Raw genomic sequence first — 27,359 nt, forward strand, 5'->3', positions numbered from 1 at the left:
TTCATCCTTATGTCCTAGGAGAGAATGCAGATGACCAAAATTAACACCCTGTTCTCCACTCCTTTTTTCTTGCCCATTCTCTGGTAGTGTTTGCTTATTCATTTAATTTTTTAAAAACTTGTATTTGTTCAGCCTACATCTCAAAGTCCCTCAACCACTGCTTAAGCTTTATTGTTATTATTATTATTGTTATACAATATAAAGGATACTAAGATCTTGGAAAGTGGAGCTTGAGAGCATATTCCAAGGGCTTGACATGGGGTGAAGAGCACGGGGTGTTTCCCAACCTTCTCATTTCTTTTCTTTTTTTAAAAATTTATTTTGTTGAAGTATAGTTGATTCACAATATTGTGTTAATTTCTGCTGTACAGCAAAGTGATTCAGTTATACATATATACATTCTTTTTCATATTCTTTTCCATTATGGTTTATTATAGGATACTGAATATAGTTCCCTGTGCTATACAGTAGGACCTTGTTGTTTATCCAATAGTCTATCTATCTAATCCCAAACTCTCAATCCATCCCTCCCCCACCCCCTCCCCTTTGGCAACTACAAGCCTGTTCTGTATGTCTGTGAGTCTGTTTCTGTTTTGTAGGTAAGTTCATTTGTGTCACATTAGATTCCATATGTAAGTGATATCGTATGCTATTTGTCTTTCTCTTTCTAACTTAGTACGCTTAGTATGACAATCTCTAGTTTCATCCATGTAGCTGAAAATGGCATTATTTCATTCTTTTTTATGGCTGAGTAATATTCCATTGTATATATATATCATATCTTCTTTATCCATTCATCTGTTGATGAACATTTAGGTTGTTTCCATGTCTTGGCTATTGTAAATAGTGCTGCTGTGAACATAAGGTTGTATGTATCTTTTGGAATTATAGTTTTGTCCGGATATATGCCCAGAAATGGGATTTCCGGATTATATTGGTAACTCTATTTTTAGTTTTTTGAGGAACCTCCGTACTATTTTCCATAGTGGCTGCACTAATTTACATTCCCACCAACAGTGTAAGAGGGTTCCTTTTTCTCCACACCCTCTCCAGCATTTATTATTTGTAGAGTTTTTAATGATGGCCATCTGACTTGTCTGAGGTGGTACCTCATTGTAGTTTTGATTTGCATTTCTCTAATAGTTAGTGATACAACCTTCTTATTTCTAATGTGCGGTTGCTTGAAGCAGAGAAGCTGGTGGGAGTGCCGGCTTCACCTGGCTGAGCACACAGACAGTCACAAAGAGATCGTTTCAGCAGTTGCAAAACCGTATTTTATCATTAAACAATCAAACCACCTGATCTGATGCATCATGTTTCCGTAATTTTGAAGTTAGGTGTAGCACTTTGAACTCATCTCTCCTGGAGACCTGTATTCATCCTGAATATAACAGGTGGTGTTGTAAAGTTTAAAGAAATTAATAAGCAAATATTATAGGGAAGTGGTCAAAAATCTCTAAACACAGACATATCTATGTCTCCAAAGATGCTTAATCATTTTTTTTAAAAGTCTAGGTGATTTTTAAATTTTAATTTTTAATTTTTGGTCATTTCTTAAACTACTGTTTTTATTAGCTATAGTGTATAAGAAATGACATCTCTCCATTGCTTCTTAGATAGGGACACATGCTGAAACTGGGCTGACAGTCGGTGTTCTCATTAAATACTCATTTAACTGCTGTGAGGGGGTTTTGTTGCCCAGACCCATAAAAATCCTGAAAGTGAGCCACTTGCACCAGGTCAGGGACAAACAACCTTCTCAGCAGCATTCACCCACTGTGAGCCCAAACAACTCCCACATTTTACCGAGGCTCAAAGTGAACTGTAAGGAAGTGGTGGTGGCGGGGATCAGCATTTATTTTATTTTATTAGTAAAAGTCATGTTGTGTTATTTCATTGCATCTTTTTTTTTTTTTTTATAAATTTATTTATTTATTTATTTTTGGTTGCATTGGGTCTTCATTGCTGCGCACGGGCTTTCTCTAGTTGCAGTGAGTGGGGGCTACTCTTCGTTGCGGTGCGCGGGCTTCTCACTGTGGTGGCTTCTCTTGTTGTGGAGCATGGGCTCTAGGCACGCGGGCTTCACTAGTTGTGGATCACGGGCTCAGTAGTTGTGGCACGTGGGCTCAGTAGTTGTGGCTCATGGGCTCTAGAGCGCAGGCTCAGTAGTTGTGGCACACGGGCTTAGTTGCTCCGCGGCATGTGGGATCTTCCCAGACCAGGGCTCGAACCCATGTCCCCTGTATTGGCAGGCGGATTCTTAACCACTGCGCCACCAGGGAAGCCCTCATTGCATCTTATAGGTGATGGTTTGGTCATTGACACACCTAAATGTAAATATAAATTTGGACTCTGAGGGGACAGATTACAGTAAGGACATGATGTTTATAAATCTCTTTCTCTAAGTTAGCTTTGGGGATTTGTGGAAACCTTCACACAACAGGGAATTGTCGTGATTCTTGACTCATTCAGGTGTTTATCTTTCTCTTGAGACTTGCTCAGGAAAAAGGTTACCACTGTATTGTTCTTGCTTACTCTCTGCAGATGCTGTTAAATCAACACTTTTATCAGCCTTTTATTGATTAGCTTTTCATTAAAGACGTAGTGTTTTTTATTAATTAGCCTTTTATTAAAGGCTTTTTGTGTCTGTTTTTAAAACTGGCCCCCTTTCCTTGTTCTGTCAAAAAAATTTCTTTGCTTTATTGATAGTGAGATGTTCTGTAGACCAGCATACCATAAGTTAAGACCCTTACAGCGAGTAGAGAACATTCTATAGTTTGGGTTATTTAATGTCACATTTGTTTAATCGCATAAATATTACATTGTCTCTGGAAGAAAGTAAGAATATACAGAGGAAGAAACAAAACGATAGCACCTATAAATGTCCGTTAACATTTTGTTTATATCAGGAGTTAAGTATTTATGTTTGATAAAATATAAATTAAATAAAAAATATTTAACAGCCGATACGGCGCAGGCACCAGCTAATCAGAATGGACTGGCCTTACACAATATATACTGTCTGGTTAAAATTGGTTTGGGGTTATATCCCTCTGGATATTTCCCCGTACATATGTAGACGTGCTATATATTTTAAACAGTTAGCTTTCTTACCTTGGCCCCTCAAAAGTGTCCAGATGGTTTCATAGTCTGAGTCTACCAACTTCAATCTATGTATAAGAAATACAGAATTGAAAAATAAACTTTTGTCTTGTTTATTTGTCTATGAATTTACTTTTGACTTAGCTTGTCAAACATGTAATAATAAACGATTTCCATTTAGTAAATGTAAGGTGACATGTACATCTTGTTAAAGGCATAGCACATCTTAGGAGAAGAAATGTAGCCTTACAGGATGTCCTCACCCTGCTCTGTCCCACTGGGCTTTCTCGGTGGAAATCGGAGGTCCAGACCGTGCATCTCATTTACCTCCAAGCCCCTGCCCTGATCCAGCTGCAGAGAGGAGAAGATAGAATTCAGAAATCTTAAACATATAAAGTTATTCATTCTTTGAAAATAATTTTTGAGAAGCATGTTGATGCCATTAGTAACGGCGAAATGTGAAATGGGGTCCATGGAAGAAGCACAGGATTTAGAAAGTTTAAATATTACTCTAAATTTGCATGTGATTACAAGTTAGAAGGTATACAGTATCATTAACAGCCTGGATTTAGATGATTAATCTCTCACAACATTAAAACGTGAAAATGTGTAATTAAGTCCTTCCTTAATGAGTGCCTTAAAAGTTATATGAACACGTTAGGTTACTTTGAATGAGTTGTTATTTTGGTTATAGGTGAGCAGTGTCATAGTTTCCTTATCTGTTAAATAAGGGGTTTAGACTAGATTATATCCGATTCCTCCCAGCTTGCTGACTCCATAATTGTATATTAATAACTCCTATAATGAGGCTAGTAATGTTTGGTTTACAATTTAGATTTGCAAAAGCTCTTCAGAACTCTCCATGTAATTATTCCAGTAAAACTCAGCAATCTTATGCATGAGGGGGTTGATGGATACTGGTTGGTACAGAAAGAAGTCAGTAGGGAAAGACTTACGAGTTACAGTTTGAAGAGCCGGGGAAGCTTCCTCCAAGATTCTGGAAACCCAAATTGTAACACAGTTGTCCACACCTCCTGGAGGTGGGACAAGAAGTAGGGGGAGAGAGAGGATGGGGTGTTGCTGGTCATCGCCTGGGAGGCCCAGTGAAGAGTACTTTTCCTGTCATGTTTTCATGTGGGGAACGCATGTGGCCAAAGAATTGAGGCCACAAAACTAAACTGTGCATTTGGATGTTTTCAGTATACCTTCTTTGCTTTTACTGTGATCTGTGGGGAAATATATAACTTGGTGGGCTATTTATTTATATATGGCTTTATTTTTGTGCCTACCAAGATTAGAGGCCACAAGATTAGAAGGAGGAGCATTAACAAGAGTCAATACCTGGTCCAGTCCTGTCTCTGCCCCTCACTAGCCTTTGACTCATAATTGTCTTACAGTTCACCAAAAGCATGCACAGATCCTAGATTTTAACTACGCTTTGCTGAAAATATGGTATTATATGAGAACTGATTATTAGTTAGGCCTGAGCACTTAGACCTGAATTGATTTTTGTTTCATGGAAGGCCCACAAAATAGATAATAGTTATAATGATGGTGACAATAATTATAATAAAATATAATAATAAGCCAATCTTTATTGAGTATGTACTGTGTGCCAGGCACTCTTCTAAGTTCTTTACATTAATGCATTTACTCCTCACAGCAGCCTTGGTTGGTTAGGTGCTCTTATGATTCCATTTCTACAGGTGAAGAAACTGAGGCACAGAAAGGCTAGGTAACTGGTCAAGGTTGTAAAATTAGCAAGTGGCTGAGCTGGGAATTGAACCCAGGCCACCTGGCTCCAGAGTCCACATCCTTGACCACGGTGCAGCCTCTTTCCCAGAAGACAGGGCTACCCAGGACTGGACAAGTTTGTTGAAGGCATCAGAATGCTAATAACTGCTTTTACTTAAAGAACCAACTCTTTATTGTCACAGGTTTGAGTTTTTTGGGGAAAATAATTTAAGTTTAGTTTAGTTTCAATAATTTGTTTTGTTTCTTAATTTGACTAATCAAGTGTTTATCCCACTTTTGAGTGAACATAAAATGGTGACATTTAACTTTTTTTTCACTAGCTATACTTATGATTAAATGCATTGTGGATATTTCCCAAAATTATAAATACAAAAGACGAGACCCAGTTATCAGTTGAAAATGAAGTAGAAACTGCATTATGGCCAAGTTCTTCTGTAAACAGATAAACTCAGTATATTCGAATGCATAAAAAATAAAGTTTCCTGGTTCTATGATTTTAGTGTATATTTTTATCTGAGTGTCATGCCATGAAATAATCATATTTTAAAATAACCCTGTCAAGATATGTCATCAAATTTTTAACTCCCTTACGTATTTTGTAGTTTAGAACAAGCTACTTTTTAATTAAAACTTGCCACAGGTAAATATTTCTTACATTGTAGACACTAAAAGTTAATTTACTGTAGTTTTTGCCTGTCCAGATCATCAAACTTAATGAAACTTTATTCCTGTTTACTAGAGTGTTCTTAATGGTATAGCATCTTTTTTCTATCATTTATTAGTTTATTTCTTTCCTCTCACCTTCCTTCCTTGATATTATTACTCTGGTATTTATTGAGTGTTTTATGTATTGGAAGCCCTTAATCTTGTTCACCTTTGAACAGTTAGAGACGATTAGCCATCATTACCGTATTTTCCCTCTTCCTGGAATTCTTTCCTCCAGTAAAAGCAGAGTGTTGCAGCAATAAGTTGTAATGGGCATTATTCCTCAAGGAACCGTCACGGAATCATAGGATTCTGCTCAATTTAGGAAGATCATCCTAAAGTCATTTTCATTTTTTAAATTATTTATTTATTTTTAAATTAGTTTTTATTGGAGTATAGTTGATTTACGATGTTGTGTTAGTTTCTGCTGTACAGCACAGTGAGTCAGTTATACATATACGTATATCCACTCTTTTTAAGATTCTGTTCCCATATAGGTCATTACAGAGTATTGAGTAGGGTTTCCTGTGCTGTATAGGAGGCTCTTACTAGTTATCTATTTTATATACAGTAGTGTGTATAGGTCAATCCCAATCTCCCAGTTTATCCCTCCTCCCCTTCCCCCCTTGGTAACATAAGTTTGTTTTCTACATCTATGACTCTATTTCTGTTTTGTAAATCAGTTCATTTGTACAAGTCATTTTCATTTTATTAAATTTTGGTCTCTACTAGTTGTGACTCCCAGTTCCGGGTGGTTATCAAGAGGGGAAATTATGACTCCATTAGTTCCTGGATGGATAGATCCTGCATCTCCTTCCGGCCCCACATCTCTCCACTATAATCTTGAAGTTATTGCCTCTCTTTTTATGATCAGGCTGCCATCAAGTCAAGTGTGCATATGTTGTGTACACATACATACGCACACATACTGTTGACAAAGATGACAAAAGATGAAGAATTCACAGTATTTGGCCTTTCCTGGCTTTATCAAACACTGCCACAGTAATCATTTCAGATTCTGGTGCCTTCCTGGCTTTCTAAGCCTTTCCAGCCTTTACCTAAGGCAGTGAATGTAATTTATTTTCATATCTGTCTGTTTGTCGTTGCATTGGTACCTTGGAAGGGCTAGTGTTTTCCATTTATTTGAATGTTCCTACTGTTAATCATTACAAAACCATATTATTACTGCCCATATATAAATCAGAAAAAACAAATTTGATTTCTAGCATTCTAATGTGGTAAAAAATTGATGAGTAGAGGAAACTTCGTATGCAAATGTAAGCGACTGACAGAGAATAAATATGGGCACAAACTCTTGCTGTTATAATCATCTTTTGACCTCAGCCACCCTTTGTATAGCCCAAGTAATGACTGTTTGATATTTATTATAAAGCATATTAAATTCCATGATTAACTGAACCTTTCATTCCTCTTTTTTGTTTCACATAGCGGTGAAAATAGATTGTTCTATTATCATTCTTGCCAGGAAAATTACAAAATGTATAAAATTATTCATAAATGTATTTTAAACTGAAGATGTATTAATGTATTTATTATTGGGTGTACTGAGCAGAAAACATTTCACATTTGAATGGCAGGCACATGGTTATAAATTCACTTCCTGCTGAATATTAATCATCAACTCCATATGGCTGGTGCATAAACCTCTGAGAGACGACCAGGAGATGTAAATTCTTACCCTCGTCATGGACTTTTTATCTGATTTTGTTTAATGTTTAAAGTAGACTGGATGACCTTTGAATTAAAAAAAAAAGTCATTCTTCCTGAGAAGTCCAAGGGCAGGATGGTCTCAAGATGGGTTATTATTCCTTCTCCTCCCCTCTTGGCTTGTGGGATCTGGGCTCTCTTGGCCCCTCCTGTGTCTGACTGTTTCTTTCTTCTTGGTCTCCTGCTTCCTCTGCTTGACTTAAAATCCTGGTGTTACTCAGAGCACCAACCTGGATTTACTTCGTTGTCCTTCCTTCCCCCTCCCTCCTCCCCCCTCCCTCCTCCCCCCTCCCTCCTCCCCCCTCCCCCCTCCCCCCTCCCCCCTCCCCCCTCCCCCCTCCCCTCCCTCCCTCCCTTCCACCACACAGCTCACGGGATCTCAGTTCCCCAACAAGGGATTGAACCTGGGTCATGGCAGTGCAAGCCCGGAATCCTAACCACTAGGCCACCAGGGAGCTCCCTGTTATTGCTCACTCTATTATATGTGTTTTCTGAGGGCATTCCATTCACGCTTGCAGTTTATAGGGTCTGGCCTGCCTTTGGACTTCAGACCCCCCTCCAGGCCATCTCCACTGGGATGTACCCACCTCTGTGCTTCCTTGTTTTCGTACTCTTATTGCCCCTACTCCACCTGTCCTGTGACCTCCTCAGTCTGGTTCACCACTGACCCCAGCATTCGGCAAGGCACCTGGTGTGTAGTAGGCACTCAGAACGTGTTCAGTGATTTAATGTTCACAGTCGAACTCATTATTTCCCACCCCCCCACCTCAAAATGCACACACTGAATAATGCATCTCTTCCTGTGTTCCCTCTCCCAGTGAATGGCATCCCCTGTCCGCTTTCCCCACCTACTCTCTCTCCTCACACCACCCTGCTGCTGCTTTTTCTCCATACCCAGTCCTTTAAATTCTGTCTCCTGTGTTTTCTGATCCATTCTCTCGCCTCCATCCCAAATATCACCTCCTTGGTCCTAGGCTTCTGTGTCTCTCACCGCCTTGGTCCTAGGCTTCTGTGTCTCTCACTGGGACTGTGGTCTTATCTCTCAGTTTGTATTGCAGCTTTCCAATCTTGTCTTCTCAAATCCACCTTTTTGTACCATTGCCAGATTAATCTGTCTACAGTACATGTCTCAACATGTCACCTTCCTAAACTTACAAGGCTTCAGTGAAGAAAACTGTAAGCTTTACCAGGATTGCAACATATTTAAGTAAATGGCAGGGGGTTTTGCTGCTCCCTGTCTGGGGAGACAGTAGTAAAGTCCTCGTGCTTTTCAGGTTTGTTTTTTTAGTTTACTACAATGCTAATCAGGATCCCAAAGGGAGTTTTTTGAGAAAACTGGATATAGTGATTCACTCGTCTTATAAATTAAATGAGTGAGAATAAATAAAAAAAAAATTGAAGTGTAAGAGAGTGGTCTTTACAGTAAGTAAATTTGGTGTTGAATCTTAGCTCTGCTACATATTAGCTGGGTGGCCTTGTACCTCTCCCTCTCCCCCTCACCACTCAGCCCTTCACTATGTCTTCCTCTTTAAAATGGGATTACCATGGGAACTACCTCTAAGAATTTTTGTTAGCATTAAATGACATAATGACAGAATACATGTAGTATATTAAGCACAATGTCTGGTAGCTAGCAAATGCTTCATAAATGTTAGCAAGATCAAAAGTACATGAAAACCATAGTCACATACACATGCGTACGTGTTTACGTAATACATAAAGATGGTAGTAGTGGTTGTCTCGATATGGTGGGGTTGTAAATGTTTATGACTTTTCTCCATTTTCTACAACTATCATCTGTCACTTTTCAAGTAGGAAAGAAAAAAGTGTCTTTCAGTGACTTCCTACCTTTACGAAATAAATTTAAGCTCCCTTCCACCTCATTCAGTGCCCTCCATAACCTCATCCCCTCTGTACTGCTCTCCTCATCTCGGATAGCTTCCTCCTACCTACATTTTCAGTCACCCTGAATCCTGAATTACTTTGTTCCCTGTACACGCTGTTTCCTGCCTGCATGCCCCTCTGCTGTAATGTCCACTCCTAACTTTTCTCATTTACTTCTGCTGCTCCTTGAAGATTTAGCTTAAAATCACTCATCCCATCAGGTTGACCATTAGGATCCCAGTGTTAAAATTATCTGATTTTGTGTCTGTTTCCCCTCAATGGACTGTTTTTCTCCAGGATAAGGACTTTACTAGAAGCTGGAAATAAAAGATGATTAAGTTACAATCCATGCCCTTAGGTTGCTTATCATCTAGCAGGAGAAGAAAGGCATGTAGATACATGAAGGCAGTAAATGTTGCAGGATCTCTGATACAGAGACCTGCTGAGTATAGTCGTGCAGCAATAAGGTGCGATGAGACCCTCTTGGGGGCAGTGGGGGAATTAGGGTGAAGGGCTCAGAATGTTTTCATTCAAGAGTGATGCTTAAGGGCTTCCCTGGTAGTGCAGTGGTTAAGAATCCGCCTGCCGATGCAGGGGATACGGGTTTGAGCCCTGGTCCGGGAAGATCCCACATGCCGCGGAGCAGCTAGGCCCGTGCGCCACAACTACTGAGCCTGCGCTCTAGAGACTGTGCTCCGAAACAAGAGAAGCCACCGCAGTGAGAAGCCCGCGCACCGCAACTAGAGAAAGCCTGCGGGCAGTAACGAAGGCCCAACGCAGACGAAAATAAATACATAAAATAAATAAATTTATTATTAAAAAAAAAAAAAGTGATGCTTAAGCTGCTGAATAGGGGTTTCCTGGGCAGATAACATGGGCACCCGTGTTCCAGGCTGGGCGTGAGAAAACAGTTCGACACAGAGAATGGTGACAAGTTGAGTTTGAGGTGGGGTCTCCAAAGTGCTTGGCACATGATAGAAGCTCAAAAACAGTCAAACCGAACAGTATGCCCCTCCTAGTATTCCAGGTATGGGGTTCAGGAGTTTGCGAATCCCCAGAAGTTGTATATAATATTTTATGTTTATGTGCTTCTGAGAAATTTTCTGGGGAGAGGATCCTTGAATTTCACTATTTTCCCAAAGAGTTGCATGGCCTATGAAAGGTTAAAAACCACTCTTGACAAATATTCTGCCACTAGAAATGGGTGAGGTGAGGGGTGGAGGACAATGATTTGAAGATAAACTGTCCCCTGCTGCAGCTGACAGGGAGGCACCTGGGCGTTCACAGGGCAGTCACTCACCTGCTAGGGCCGCTGAGGGCCTGGTCACAGTGGGCACTGCAGGCAATGGTTCCACGCACACTTTTCTGCCTCCTTTCAGCAAGCAGGCTCATTCCTGCTTTCTGTTTGCTCCATCTAAGCCATTACAGTGTTCTTTCCCTGATAGTCAAAGCAGCTCTCCAGGGCAGGAAACATTATGGGGTTGAAAGACTGGGGAGAGAATGGAAGCACCACATGTTTTACTCCGAAAATAAAGTAAGGAGGTGAACATGTGAGGGGAACAAGAAAGCAAATGCAGTAACCAAAGCAATTCAGTGGCAGTGGTGTTAAAGAGACTGCAACAGCATTAACCCCCCAGAGACACTGTGGGGTCAGCTCATTCATTCCTCAGTGGCTGGTAAAGAGATGTGTGAATTACCTGACTCCTAGAATCCCGTCTGGGCAAACCCAGTGTCCTCCTCTGCCCCTCTGTGCAGCTATACTAATACCCTGTACATACCTTTGTTTAGAACATATTGCACTATGGTGTCCTTGTTAATACTCTTTTCTTCCATAAGGCAAAACTGGCTTATTTTGGAATACCCAGCATTTACCGCTCAGCTCAGGACATGTTTATTGAAAGAACACACTCGAGCTTTCTAGCCTGAAAGTAGTGGGGTTCATAGTTCAGTCTGCACAGAGGAAACCCCAAACAGCTGAAGACTTCCATCATCCTTTGCTTGGTTCTTTTCCTCCTTTGCCCAGTGAGGCACTCAAGTAAAAGAGTTAATCAAGGAAGGGAGCAGATCTGCAAAGATACAGGCTGCTCTTCTGAAGGGAGAAATTTGGTGCAATGTTGAATCCGATGCAATCTCAGAAGCTATCGGCTTGCTAAACAGTGTTGATGACAAAGCACAGCAAGGGACAGAGGTTACGGAAGCAGACGGAGGGCACTATTGGTCACACTTGGATCTGTCTTGGGAACGCCCACACACCGCCATCAGTCGCCCCAAGTCAAGTGTAATGATTAGTTGTATTTTCCAAAGCTCAACGTTGGGATGCATGGATCAGGTGCTTGCCTTGCGCGAAGCTCAGCCCTGCTCAGAGGGATTCGGAGGATCCCTCACAGTGTTGGGGGGAACTTGCAGAGGGCTCAGAGCTTGTTTAAAGGAATGAAAGATTTTACGATGGGAACACTGAAGAAGGAAGTGAAGGGTGGCTTCATGGTCTCAGGTGTGTGAAGTACACAGAGAATAGTGATTAATATTTTCCTATTACTAAGGAACAAAGAATAGGAATATTGTTTTGAACTATATGAGAACTGAATTGATGGGATAAATTAAAATATTATTGAAAATATTTTCCTTTACTCCTATCATATTAACTTTATTACTTATAGACAGTTGGTCATTTTTAGCACTCAAGTCATTTACACTGTTGCTTTCCCAGATTAGACACTCGATTGAAAGATGGAAAGGAAACCAGTGATACTGATTGAGCACCTACTGACTGCAGGCTCTGCTCTGGGTTTTCTTGCATCTCAGATTTGCAAACATCATCCCATTTAGTACCCAAGGGGCAGGTATTATTATCCCCATTTGTGGGGAAACTGAGGCCAGGAGAACTCAAGATGACAATTATTAAGTGGCAGTCCTAGGTCTTTTTTATATGTTACTTCAATCCTGAGTCTGTGCAACTCCAAAGGCCTTGCTTCTATTTTATCCTTAAAAGTGGTGATTCTCATGTTTACTGAGTCTGTATGGATGCCTCATTCTCTATGAGGCATTCCAAACTGGCCCGTCCCAGGTCCGGAAAGCCTTCACCTCTGAGAACAACTGTGCATTTGATGCAGTTTGGCACTTATATGTCCAAAACAATCATCTGTTCCTATTTCTCAGCCTGGACAAAGCATACTTACGGAGCAGCAAATTTGTAATGCATGCTTTCCAGCATTGCAAAAAGAAAAAGAAGAGAAAGACATTTCAATATAATAAAGTTAAAATTTTAACCCTAATGGCATGCCTTTGGGTTGTCTCCACAGTGTGGGCAAGCACAGATGGTATGCAGTATCAAGGCTCATAGCAAGGTGAATGATTCTCATCCAAATTAAACCTGTTGGTAACCAAACCTTACTATCCCTGACGTCTGCTGTGCCACATATTTTTCTGATTGTAGTGTTATACAGTCAGCTCTCTGTATCCGCAGGTTCTGCATCCACAAATTCAACCAACCGTGGATCAAAAATATTCCCCCAAAAAATTTCCAGAAAGTTCCAAAAAGCAAAACTTGAATTTGCCACAAGCCAGCAACTATTTACATAGCATCTACACTGCATTAGGTATTATAAGTAATCTAGAGGTGACTTAAAGTATACAGGAGGATATGCTTAGATTATATGCAAATACTACACCAGTTTATATAAGGGACTTGAGCATCCAGGATTTGGGTAACTGCAGGGGTGCTGGAACCAATCACCCGCAGATACCGAGGTATGACTGTAAGTGGTCCATTGTAGATATTTTGGAAAAAACAGAAAATTGCAAATGAAACAGAAATCACCCCTAATGCTACTGCTCAAAGATAAACCAACCATGAATACCTTAGTGTGCTTCTTTCCAGCCTTCTAAAAACGCAGAATTTTATATAGTTTAGAAATACAGTATCCTGTCTTTCCACTCAACTTGCCTCATAAGCATTCTGTAATATTCATTTTTCATTGTGGTAAAATATACAGAACATAAAATTGACCATTTTACCCAATTTCAAACGTACGATTCAGTGGCATTATATACATTCACCGCTTTTCGTCTCCAGGACCTTTTCATCATCAGCATTCCTTATATTTAAAAATGCTTCACAAACCACATGTAATAGCTGCATAATATTCCACCAGACAGAATTGACGTGGAAGCCTTTGCTAGCAAACATTTCACGGATACTTATTTTGTCTTCGCTGTGAGGTAGACTTTGTGGCTGAGGCCATGGACAAAACGTGGTTTTTGCCTCCAGGATCTTAAGTCTGGTGAAGAGGTTGTTCATCAGCAGGCAGTTTGATTCCCATGGAGGGTGAGCCCAGGGGCTGTGGAGGAGAGTTTAAGTCGAGGTACCATTTACATAATCATCCCTTGATGGTTGCAGATCTAACATGTAGCAGATTATTTTGCTGTTATAAATAATACTGTGAGATTGTTGTAGGTATAAATATTTTTTCACATTTCAGATTACTTTGTGAAGATTTTGAAAAGGGGACTTACTGGACTACTCATTGTAACAGGGCTATAAGTAGAACTGGTTATTGTCATTTCTCAAGGTCAGGGGCGGCCACCAAACATTTTCATTTCCTATTACACCTGATGAGCTCTACCAACTTTTTCATAAATGTGTGTCTTACTTGCATTTGGCAGGATTGTGTGAAGCGTTGGGATTGGGTAAAGAGTGTATGCGACTAGGAAGAGCTAGGAAGGGCAGAGGCAAAGGGATTGTGGCCGAGGTCAACATTGTAGCACATGGAACGTTCAAACTGTCCAGCCGTTTGTACTCGTTTCAGAGGCCTTGGTTTGGCTCAGGCTTCAGGGCTGTGCTCCACGGGGCTCCCTTCTGTGAAATTCCAGACTTGTGCACTTGAAGCCCACTGTGCAATAAAAGTAGCCTATTAAAAAAAAAAAAAGTAACTTTATCATCTAAACAGAAACTTCTGGTCTTTTATCCAAGCTGCAAGAGACTTTTGGATATCGTACAATACTTCCCTGTTCAGACAACAGATGAAGATTCTGAGGCTTAGAAAAGTTAAGAAACATTCTGAAGAAAACCAGTGGGGTGGACAAAGAAGAGAGATTCAAACTCATTTCTCTTGATTTATCTGGTGGTCACCCCATTACCTGTCCCATGTTGTCTTAGCCTTTGTTCTTCTCTTTACAGGAATCCTTTTCTTCTTCCCACTTCTAAATTCCTTATTTTGTTCTCTGCTGTTTTCTTCTAAGATGTTACTCATTTTCAGTATTGAATATGTATATGTGCTGGCTAATATCTATCTACAGTTGTCACATTATGTTGGTGTGTTTGGGTTCCTTTAGTTGACTAATTTGTTTGCTAACTCTCTTTTCATCTGGGCCTTGTTGTTTATTGGAAAGTTTCTCTTCGCTCTGGCAAAACTAATCAGTTATGCCTTATTCTTCTCCCTTTGTGTTAGTCCCTTTGGGTAATTTTGTGGGTTCTGTTTTTTTTGTTGTTTTGTTTTTGAATTAATTTTAAGAAGTAATATACCCTTCAACGAGATAGTAAATGTGGAAACCTGGTTCAGGGCCAAAGAGTAAACAGTTTTTAAATAGATCATGTATGTTGAGAATAGGAATATTAACATGGATCTCTGATGTATTAATTTCATCATGTTTGGTACATAAAGGTTAGTTGGTAAACCTTTTACCATGAGTACACGTGTATGTATTTATGGAAATGTGCATGTATTTTTTTTTATGTGTAGTAACTCTTCCTTCTAAGGTCAAGTTGACAAAAAGAAATAAAGTTAGCATTGCTTCCTGTTAGACAGAATGCCATTATCTTCAGTAGAGCTTCATATGTATCTAATGACTCTCAATATAGCGCTGTGGGCCCTCTGATAATAACCAGAAAAAGAAACTTAAAAAGCCAGAGCGCCAAATGTGGTCTGAGGCTCTCAGCCCCAATATGAGGTGATTATTATGCAGTTGGAAAATCCTGTAGCTTAGATTCTAAACAATTTCTGGTAATCAATATCTCAAAATAATTCACAGAGTTATCAGGTCCTTTCATTTATGAGAGAAAGGAACAATTCCTCATTTATCTGAAGTCTTTTATGTTGGCAATTCCATCCTTAATTAAAAAGGCATTGGCATTTTCATTATGAAAATTGTTCTTCTGGATTTATACCTGAGTCTATTAATTTAGTGTTTCAAAACTGATTAGCCTTAACCCATATAGTTACTTTTATACAAAGGCAACTTAAAAATTGATTTTGGAGTATCTTGATTTTAAAGATCATTTCAGACATCTGATTTGCCTGTGTTGGTTCTCCTGTATTGATGTATTAAGTTCTGGAGAACTAAGGAAGAAATGCAGTACATTCCACTCCAAAAAAGCCATTATCATCCTCTCTTTAAAGGACTTGAGAGCCCAAGGAGACGTACCCTGCTTCTGCATCTCACACTTGTTCTCTCACTCATTTCCTTCTCTATTTTTCAGTGTGGAATAGTCATTATGATAATAATAGCAATTATATTTTCTTAAGTGCTTACTGTCAGGCCATGTGTTATGCCCAACTTTAGTATTCATAATAGCCCTATGAAGATAGGTAGTGTGATGCCCATTTTATAGATTAGGAAGCTGAGACTTTTCCCAATAGATTACATGATTAACCTCCTTTGATTAACCCTTTGATTGATTGATTCCCTGTAATTTCCCTGTCATTTCTCTGGTCCATTCTGCACGTCACTGCTGGTCCCTTCTGTGTTCTATAATATTCTCTTTCAGAAACACCTTTAAAGACTCCCCAGACTTCAGTCAGTCTACAGGTTGGCCCCAATTGCTTTAACTTTATATCCCATAACCTCCTTACAAGAACCTGTACCACAGACCCCAAGGTGAGCATACTGTGTACTTTCCCCCACTGTTTCCCTTGCCCCAGCTCTGGCAGATGCCTACTATGTACCAGGCACTCTGTTAGGGTCTTAGGTACATAGTTCTTGCCTTTAAAACTTTATACTCAGTGGCAAGGCAGACCTGGATATATTACCTCTCCTTAGCCTTTATGTGTCTAATACCAGATTGGTTTAGAGCTCTTGCCCTTGTTGAAACTTTCCCTAACCATTCAAGGCAAAAGTGAGTCTGCACTCCTCAGAACGTGGCCTGAACTGACTGTACCAAATACTTAGCTTCAAGTTTTGATCTTCTTTTCATGTGCCTCGATCTTAGCCCACTTCTGCATTATAGAATCTGTAGGTAAAATCTTTGGCTTTAGTATCTCTTTTATCACTGAACTCTAATTTTTAAAGGGAGGATTGATTAATTTATAAAAATCTATACAATTTCATAAAGATATTTTAGCCTAGGCGTATCATACTTTTAATATATTGCATTGTGACCTGAGACCACATGTATTAAGCTATAAAAAAATTAGGTGGGTGCAGAAATATGGCATTTTGTTTGTTTTTTGAATTTTTTACAAACCCTGGTACCAAATCTTTTATTTTTTAAATTGATTAATAATATTACAGTTACACCTTCTTTTTCATTAGTTATCAGCACAAGAAGAAAGCCTTTTGAATATAAACCAAGCCTTTAAAGGACACTAATAACATATCTTGAGCTCTATTCCTTTGAGTTATGGGATTTGTTAAGTAAAAGGTAAGTGGCATAAGCAGACTGAGTCCTGACTGAGATAGGAAACCTGTTCTAGTCCTGGCCCAGGTCACTAAATGGGGTTACCCTGATCTAGTCAGAGCATCATGTGCCCCAATTTATTCACATGCCAGATGAGGCCATCTTCATCACAGCAGACATAGTGGGGTTTTGACCCACTGAAGACTTTTGGGCGCCTGTCTCCATGTTATGTTAGTTTGAATTTCACCCATCTATTTATGTATATACAGGCATTCCTGGGAGATAATTGTGGGTTTGACTCCGGACCACCATGATGAAGCAAATATCTCAACAAAGCAAACATCGCAGTAAAGTGCGTCACAAATTTTTTGGTTTCCCAGTGCATATAAAAGTTAAGTTTAGGGCTTCCCTGGTGGCGCAGTGGTTGAGTATCTGCCTGCTAATGCAGGGGACACGGGTTCGAGCCCTGGTCTGGGAAGATCCCACATGCCGCGGAGCAACTAGGCCCGTGAGCCACAACTACTGAGCCTGTGCATCTGGAGCCTGTGCTCCGCAACAAGAGAGGCCCAACAGTGAGAGGCCCGCGTGCCGCGATGAAGAGTGGCCCCCGCTCGCCGCAACTGGAGAAAGCCCTCGCACAGAAACGAAGACCCAACACAGCCAAAAATAAATATAAAAATAAATAGATTAAAAAGTATTCGTTATCTGAAATTAAAATTAAAAAAAAAAGTTAAGTTTACACTATACTGTAGTCTATTAAGTGTATAATAGCATTATGTCTAAACACACAAGGTACATACCTTCATTTGAAAATATTTTATTGCTGAAAAATGCTAACCATTATCTGAGCCTTCAGCAAGTCATCTTTTTGCTGATGGAAGGTCTTGACGTTGACGGCTGCTGACTGATAAGGGTGCTGGCTGCTGTGGCATTTTCTTATCATAACAGCAATGGCGTTTGCCACATGGCTTGACTCTTCCTTTCACTTACTAACTGGCCTAGTTTCAATATTGTGGTGTCTCAGGGAACAGGGAGGCCCGGGGAGAAGGAGTGGGACGGGGAACAGCTGGTTGATGGAGCAGTCAGAACACACACAATATTTATCAGTTAAGTTTGCTGTCTTATGTGGGTGCAGTTCGTGGCACCCCAAAACAATTACAATGGTAACACCAAAGATGACTGATCAGAGATCACCGTAACAAATATAACAATAATGAAATAGTTTAAAATATTGTGAGAATTACCAAAATGTGACACAGAGACATGAAGTGACCAAATGCTGTTGGAAAAATGGTGCCAATAGACTTGCTCGATGCAGAGTTGCCATAAGCCTTCAATTTGTAAAAAACAACGGTATCCGCAAAGTGCAGTAAAGTGAAGTGCAATAAAATGAGGAATGCCTGTACTGTGTTAGTGTACTAGGGCTTCCATATAAAATACCAGACTGGGAGGGTTAAACAACAGAATTTATTTTCTCACAGCTCTGCAGCCTGGAAATCCAAGGTCAGGGTGTCAATAGATTTGGTTTCTTCTGAGGCCTCTCTCCTTGGCTTGTAGACACCACCTTCCCGCTGTGTCCTCACATGGTCTTTCCTCTGTGTGTGAACATCCTGAGGTCTCTCTCTGTGTCCATGTTTCCTCCTCTTCTAAGGGCTCCAATCAGATTGGATTAGGGCCCACCCTAACAGCCTCATTTTAACTTCATCAGTTCTTGAGAGGCCCGTTTCCAAATATAGTCACATTCTGATTTACCAGGAGTTAGGGCTTCTACAGATGAATTTTGAGGAGACATAGTTCAGCCCATAATATCTATTAAAATAACATTCATTTGTTTTAAATTATATAGAGAGAGACTAGTACAAAGAAGAAACCAAAAATAGCCTTCCTAGTTAATGCCTATTATTTAACAGCAGTGGGGTGGTAGGTACTTGAAGAGATAATTCAGACTGTATTGAGGGTATAAAAGGAAGAATGACACTCTCCTAGCCCCCTTCTCCTACACTAAGGCAGCTTCTTTAAATACATTTACATGCATGTTTACTATACAGAGTCCAGGAGGCTTTTTTCCTCCTGTCTTCATGTATCCTACGAAATACATATCTCTGGGTCTGCACATGCTCTGGATTGGCCCTCTTTTAAATGGCTACATAGTATTCCATTGTGTATGTACGAGATTTTAATTTAACTAGTCACTCATTAATGGGCGTTTAGATTGTTTCCAGCCTCCTCAGCCCCCCACCAGCATTATAAACTATGGAGATGCATTTCTTTTTAATACCCATTATGGAAAGAATAGTAATGGCCCACCTAATAAAAATAACTGGCATCCGACTTTGGTGACGACAGCCGTTGTTTTTCACCTTCCTGTCTCTTGGTTCGTACTGGAGTTGTTGTTGTGAAAGGTGTTTGTCTCTCTTGCTCTCCAGTCCCTGACCATATGCCAGTACCGCTCTTTCCTGCATAATGTGAAGGAAGGGCCTCCCTGGGCAGCCTTAGGTCGTCTCTGTACAGCGGTCCTTCCTCCTCAGGAAGAAAGGCTCTCCAAGTCAGCAGGCATAGACTATTTTTAGTTAAGCAAAATCGTCTTTCTTGTAAGCATTGCTGTTTCCTTGTCCACACCGACATGTGCATCCTTTCTGGCTGCTTCGACCCTTTGGAGAGGGGCAAGCTTTCTAATGGCATGCAGGCATTCTTACCGCTAATCAAGACTTATAGCTGAGACCAGGACGCCCAGACGCTCACTGGATTTGCAGACCCTCTAAGCTAACAGCAGCAGCTCCAAGATTAAGTGCAGTGCAGGGGCCCCAGCCCTGTTGTCCAGGCCGTTCCTCCTTCCCCAGGCCCAGCCTCTTAGTCACAGGTATAATCTGGTGTTATTTTATAAGCTGCGTCACCATGCAGATGTTCTCTTCTGAAGAATTACTTTCATTTCTGACTCATTTCAGGAAATGAGGCAGTTGATCAGAGGTGTTCTTCGTTTCCAGACCTCCGGAGAGTTCATTTTCTCCTGGGATTTCTAACCACATGTGGGCAGTCCTTTATTTACCCAGATGTGAGAAATAACAGTAATGAACAGCCCTCATCTTAAGGAGACCTTACTTCCCTGAAGAATCCCATGTGAGGGCCCAGAGGTGGCTTATGCTCTTATTAACGTAAATATTTCTGAGGCTTTGGTTTCATGATGCTTGTAGACATGCTGTGTGTATGAGTTTGGTGCAGGCAAAATATAGTTTAGCAACAGATTTAAAAGGTAGTCTGGAGTGTTTCTAATTACTGTTTGTTTAGTTCACCATTGCCTAATAAGTGGATTTAAGTAACCTTGGGGGTAGGGAATATAATGTTCATATTACAGTCAACCATGCAAATCATATTCGAAGTATTGCAGAGAACACACCATGGAGTCACTTTATAGATGTAGTCCTTGGAATTTTGAATTTAGAACTGAGAGCATTTTGGAGTGGACCTTTTCTACCTGTCATGCATCAACATGAATTATGCACATGTCCAAAATCAACCCTACTGTGTGTTACAACTCTATATAAAATCCATCGGGGGCTTTTGGCACTCAATTCTCTTTTTAATTTGACATAAGAATTCTCATTCTTATGGGAGAAACTGGCTTCTCTTTCCTCCCTTTTCCCATCTTTCACTGGCCATATAGGAAACTGAAGTCGTGAGAGGGCCTAGAAGAGTGGTTCTCAACCTGGGCTGCACCAGGGAATCAGCCTGGGAACTTTCAAAAATACCGATGCCTGGGTCCCACCTCCCCAGAGAGTCTCGCCTAATTGTTGGGAATGCAGCCTGCACTGGGAAGATGTTATTGTGCACTAAGGGCTGAGAACCATAGGCTTGAGAGCTCATCTCAGCCCGTGGTTCTCAGACTGGGCTGCAGGCTAGCATCACCTGGAAAGCTATTGCCCAAAACACTGCTGCCCCACCAATTAAAACCACATTTTGGGGGGAAGGATCCAGGATTTTTAGAAAGATCCCAGATGATTTCTGATGCACAGCAAGGGTTAAGGTCAACTGACATAATCTAACCATTGCATATCATAGATAAGGAAAAGGAGAACTAGAAAGGTCAAATGGCTTGCTCAAGGTCGGATCCTGGTTGTTGCAGAAGCAGGTCTGGGACTCAGGTCTGATGCCTCTGACTGGTCTTTCTGCTGCCTAGCCTGGCCCCCTTATATTTGTTTGTTGTATTTATTGATGCCTCCTCATCCTTCAGGTGATGTTCCTGCCTCCAAGAGGCCTTTAATGGCTCCTGCCACTCTCCCATCCAGCCTGGGTAAGATGTCCTTCCTTTATATTTGAACCACCCTCCTTCCCCTTCCCCTTGGACTGTCAGCTCTAGAAGGACAAGGCCTATATCCTTTCAGTAACTTGCTGGCATGTAATGGGGACCTAGATAATATTTGTTGAATTGAAATTCCCTAACTTTTTATTCACCAGTTAGCCCACATGGATTGCTAAAAATAATCCACTCCTTTTGAAAGTAGCTTCTGAGAGCAAATGTTTTTGTTACCTGTCGACCGCCCACTGTGCTATAGGTCAAGATCTCGTACACAAGGAATTCCCACCCTTGCCTTCCAGGAGAGAGAGTTGAGGGGGCGAAAAAAAAGTTTATCAAGGGGATTTTGATGACAAAATAATGAAAGCAAGATTTCTGTGACTTTACATGTTGCTCAGGGTATTTATAATATCCAGGGACTTCTGAATAACATACTTACAAGTGTGCGTGGCATCAGTGAAAGGGGGCATGTGGCATTATCTTAAGACAAAATGAAAATGCTCTTTCATAAAAATATGTTTTAAGGACTAAATTATTTCCTTTATCATAATGCATATATAACTGAGCAACCACATCCACTAGCATAGCTGAATTAAATCCTTTGGCTTCTCAGGATTAATATGTTAACGTCTTTTCAATTGAGTAAAAAACTATTGGGGAGATCAAGATGGCGGAGTAGGAGGATGTAGAACTCACCTCCCCATGTAAGCACATCAAAAATTACATCTACAAGTAGAACAACTCTCACAAAAAACCAACCAGACAGTGGCAGAAGATCTCTTAAATGACCAAAGCTGAAAGAAAGATCCCATGTAACTGAGTAGGACCAAAAAAAAAAAAAAGGCGTCAGGATGGGACCAGCACCCCTGGGGGGATCTGTAAAGGAGGGAGTGTCCACACAGGCAGGCCCTTGCTTTATGAAACTCCCCTGTCTGCTGGGAGGCCCACTGGGACAGATAGGGAGCTGGAGAGGCCTGGACTCTGCTCACGAGGCATGTGTACATGCTTGCTAGCAATCAGAGCAGAGAGAGACCAGCCCTGACGCTGATTACTACCACCTTGCTGCACTTCCAAGCCTGAAATGCACGCCGGGCAGGGCTGCTAGTATGTGCTAAAGTGCTGAAACTCCAGCGAAGGGACCTTGGGAGAGGACTTGGTCCAGCTGCTTGGAGACAGGCTGGAGGGCCTGAAGTGTGGTCCATTGTTAGTGCATGTAGGGTGGGACGTGGGTCCACCAACGGAACCCCACTGTCAGCTGGCTAACAGCCGGGCATGGCTCCGGTGGTGCAGGCTTTGTGAGCATGTACAGGGTTGGGGTGGGGCTGACATCTGAGCTCATTATCAGCCCTCCAACAGTGGGGCCAGATCTGGGCAGCAGTGGACTTTGTTGGCGTGCACACATGGTGGTTGGTGGCATCACAGAATCCCATGTCCTCAGTGGACAGCCCCTGGATAGGCGTATGCAGCAGTTCCTTTCTCAGCAGGAGTGCTGTAGTTAAGCCCACCTCACACCACAGCTTGGAGCTGGATCTGGGGTGGACAGGTCCAGGAAGAGGCCTGCCACAGAGGCAGCACAGGTCCCAGGCCACAGCACAACCACCTCAATTCCTGCAGCCATGATACTCCGGCCTCCTCCACCAGCTTAGTACTAGGTCTGGGATGAATACAACAGAGAAAGGAATGTGACCTTGGGCTGCTTCTGGGCAAAATCTTGGACATCTGCATGGGTAGCGCATAGGTTTGCCGTGACCACAATGGGTCTCACTTGCTTCAGGGCTCACCTCCTTGGGGGCAGAGCATATACTTAAGTATAATGGAGCTTTATTGAACCTGACCCTCAGGACTTCTACTGCAACAAGTGGGGAGCAGACCTCACCACTGACAGGGCTGTGACAGCCATGGAGCAAAGAGGAGGCGTCACCCAACACCCAGTGCAGGATCTGGACACCAGAACAGCAGTCAACCCCCTATCGAGGGGATAATGTCCAGCACACTCTGAGGAAAGATGTGGCAGGCATTCATACCAAAAACAGCCCTAGCACCAAAAATATTGGACTCACAGCCTGCACAGGAATGCTCCCACATAAAAACAGGCCTTCAAGAACAAAGTAGATAACTATTTCTCCTATTCATAGAGACAGAGAAATGTAAGTAATGTAAATATAAGAAATGTAAGTAAATGAAAAAGCAAAGGAACTACTCACAAAAGAACAAGAGGAATCCCCTGAAAGAACAAACTCAGTGTACTTCACCCTGAGTTCAAAAAGGAGGTAATAAAAATGCTAAAGGAATTAAGAAAGAAATGCAGGTCACTGTAACAAGAAACTAGAAACTAGAATTAGGAAGCAGTCAAAATTAGACAATTCAATTGCCAAGATAAAAACTGATCTAAAAGCAATGAATAGCAGACTAAATAACACAGAAGAATGAATAAGTCATCTGGTAGATAGAATAATGGAAATCACCCAAACAGAACAGCAGACAGAAAGAAAAATGAAAAAAAAAAGCAACATATGAGATTTATAGGATAATATAAAGCACGCCAACCTATGCATAATAGAGGTTCCAGAAGAAAAAGAAAGAGAGAAGGGGATTGAAAATGTATTTGAAGAAATGGTGGCTGAAAACTTCCCAAACCTAAAGAAGGAAACATATCCAGGTATAGGAAGCACAGAAGGTTCCAAACAAGATGAACCCAAACAGACCCACACCAAGACATATCATAATTAAAATGGCAAAAGTTAAAGATTCTAAAAGCACTAAGAGAAAAGAAAGAGTCAGTCATGAGGGAACCCCTATAAGGCTATCAGATGATTTCTCTACAGAAACTTAGCAGGCAAGAAGGGAGTGGAATGATATATTCAAAGTCCTGAAAGGGAAGAACTTACAACCTGGGATACCCTGCCTAGGAAGATTATCATTTAGAATAGAAGGAGAGATAAAGAATTTCTCAGACAAGCAAAAACTAAAAGAATGCAGCAATACTAAACCTAACCTAAAGGAAATATTGGAAGGTCTTCTGTAAGTAGAAAAGAGTCAAGAATCTATAGGAAAGGGAGACTCACAATAAGAAAGGCAAATATATAAACTGACTGAAGATTACTTAAATAAGCCAATACATAGATTAAAAAACAATCAATTTTTTGTGAAAGCAATTATAACTACAGTTAATAGCAAAAGGATAAACATGAAGATGTAAAATAGGACATCAAAATCATAAAATTTGGGGGAGGGGAGTAAAAAAATGTAGCTCTTTTAGAATGTGTTTGAACTTGTATGACTATTAGTCTAAAGCCAGTAGATATAGTTATGGGTCAACATACTTAAAAACCAGGGTAACCACAAATCAAAATTATACAATAGATTCACAAACACCAAAAACAAAGGAACTCAAGCATAAAGAGAAAACCATCAAACCACAAAAGGAAAAACAAAAAGGAGAAGAAATTAATAAGAAGAACTATAAAATCAATTGGAAACAAGGTTTAAAATGGCAATAAATACATACTTATCAAGAATTACTTTAAATGAACTAAATGCTCCAAACAAAAAAAAATAGAGTGGCCAATTGGATTTAAGAAAAAAACCAAAAAGGAACCAACAATATACTGCCCTACAAGAGAGTCAGTTTAGGCTGAAAGACACACATAGATTGAAAGTGAGGGGTTGGAAAAAGATATTTCATGCAAATGGAAACTACAAGAAAGCAGGGGTAGCAATACTCATATCAGACAAAGTAGACTTTAAAACAAAGTTCATAAAGAAAGACAAAGAAGGACACTGTATAATGATAAAGGGGTCAATACAAGAAGAGGATATTACACTCGTTAACACATGCACCCAATATGGGAGCACCTAAATATATAAAACAAATACTAACAGACATAGAGGGAGAAATTGACAGGAATGCAATTATAGTTGGAGACTTTTAATACCCCTCTGACATCAATGGACAGATCTCTAAGACAAAATCAATACGGCAACAGAGACGTTAAATGATACAATGGAACAATTGGACTTACTTGATATTTACAGGGCACTACATCCCAAAAACCCAGAATACACATTCTTTTCAAATGCACATGAAACATTGTCTAGGATGGACCACACACTAGGACACAAAATAAGCCTCAACAAATTTAAGAGGATAGAAATTATTTCAAGCATCTTTTCTGACCACAACAGAATGAAACTAGAAATCAACCACAGAAATAAAAACACGAAAAAAATGATCACATGGAGACTAAATAACATGCCACAAAAAAACCAGTGGGTCAACAATGAAATTAAAGAGGGAATCAGAAAATACTTCAAGAGAAATGGCAATGAAAACACAACCTTACAAAATCTATAGGATGCAGTGAAAGCAGTTCTAAGAGGGACATTCATAGCAATACAGGCCTTCCTTAAGAAACAAGAAAAATCTCAAACAGCCTAACCTACCACCTAAAAGAACTAGAAAAAGAAGAACAAACAAAACCCAAAGTTAGCAGAAGGAAGGAAATAATAAAGATCAGAGAGGAAATAAATTAAACAGAGATCAAGAAAACAATAGAAAAATCAATAAAACCAAGAGCTGGTTTTTTGAAAAATAAACAAAATCAACAAACCTCTAGCCAGGATCACCAAGAAGAAAAAAGAGAGGACCCAAATAAACAAAATAAGAAATGAAAGAGGAGAAATAAAAACCAATACCACAGAAATACAACAAATAATAAGAAAATACTATGAACAAATTGGACAACCTAGAAGAAAGGGACAAGTTTCTAGAGATATATAGCCTGTCAAAATTGAGTCAAGAAGAAACACATAATTTGAACAGACCAATCACTAGAAGTGAAATAGAATCTGTAATTAAAAAAAAAAACAAAACTCCCTGCAAACAAAAGTACAGGACTGAAAGGCTTCACTGAGGAATTCTTCCAAACGTACAAAGAAGAACTTATCCCAGTCCTTCTCAAACTATTCCAAAAGATTAAAGAGGAGAGAACACTCCCAAATTCATCTATGAAGCCACTATCACCCTGATACCAAAGCCAGACAAAGACATTACAAAAAAAGAAAATTACAGGCCAATATAATATCTTTGATGAATATAGATATAAAAATCCCCAACAAAATATTACCAAACTGAATCCAGTAATGCATAAAAAGGATCATACATCATGATCAAGTTGGATTCATTCCAGGGTAGCAAGGATGATTCAACATACACGAATCAATCAATGTGGTATACCACATTAACAAAAGAAAAGACAAAAATCATATGCTCATCTCAATAGATGCAAAAAAAGCATTTGATAAAATTCAACATCCCTTCATGATAAAAACTCTCACCAAAGTGGGTACAGAGGGGACATATCTCAACATAGTAAAAGTCATTTATGACAAACCCACAGCCAACATAATACATAATAGTGAAAGCTGAAAGCCTTTCTGCCAAATTCAGGAACAAGACAAGGATGCCCACTCTCACCATTTCTATTTAACATAGTATTGGAAGTTCTAGCCACAGCAATCAGACAAGCAAAAGAAATAAAAGGTATCCAGATTGGAAGAGAAGAGGTAAAGTTGTCGTTATTTGCAGATGATGTGATACTCTATATAGAGAAGCCTAAAGATGCCACACCAAACCTAATAGAACTGATAAATGAATTCAGCAAGGTAGCAGGATACAAGATTAATATACAGAAATCTGTTGCATTTCTTTACACTAACAAAATATCAGAAAGAGAAAGTGAAAAAATGATCCCACTTAAAATCACACTGGGGAAAAAAACAGAAACAACCAAAGACTATGAATAAACTTAACCAAGGAGGTGAAAGACCTATACGCTGAAAACTATGAAACATTGATAAAGGAAGTTGAAGGTGATTCAAAGAAATGGAAAGGTATCCCATGCTCTTGGATTGGAAGATTTAACATTGTTAAAATGGCCATACTACCCACAGCAATCTACAGATTTAATGTGATCCCTATTAAAATCCCTTGACAGTTTTCACAGACCTAGAACAAATAATTCTAAAATTTATATGGAACCACAAATGACCCAGAATTGCCAAAGCAATACTGAAGAAAAAGAACAAAGCTGGAAGCATAACACCACTCCCGCCCCCAGACTTTAGACAGTACTACAAAACTACAAAATGTGTAATCAAAACAGTGTGGTATTGGCACAGAAACACACATGAAAATCAATGGAACAGAATAGAGAGCCCATAAATAAACCCACACGCCCACAGTCAATTAATCTACGCCAAAGGAGGCAAGGATATACGTTG

General features: G+C 40.1%; 1 protein-coding gene across 2 annotated transcripts in view; it reads left to right on the top strand.

The window, feature by feature from the left end:
* The window catches only part of ANO6 (anoctamin 6), a 214,471-nt gene that overhangs the window by 28,064 nt on the left and 159,048 nt on the right, over positions 1–27,359 (top strand). The window contains exon 2 of one of the 2 annotated variants that reach the window (XM_068560153.1): positions 21,015–21,074. The exons of the other annotated variant lie outside the window; for it this stretch is intronic. Coding sequence (XP_068416254.1) covers positions 21,015–21,074 — 60 coding nt within the window. The remainder of the gene's footprint in view (positions 1–21,014; positions 21,075–27,359) is intronic. 2 annotated transcript variants of the gene reach the window in all.

Source organism: Eschrichtius robustus, chromosome 13 (genome assembly GCF_028021215.1).
Source record: "Eschrichtius robustus isolate mEscRob2 chromosome 13, mEscRob2.pri, whole genome shotgun sequence".
NCBI classification, from domain to species: domain Eukaryota; kingdom Metazoa; phylum Chordata; class Mammalia; order Artiodactyla; family Eschrichtiidae; genus Eschrichtius; species Eschrichtius robustus.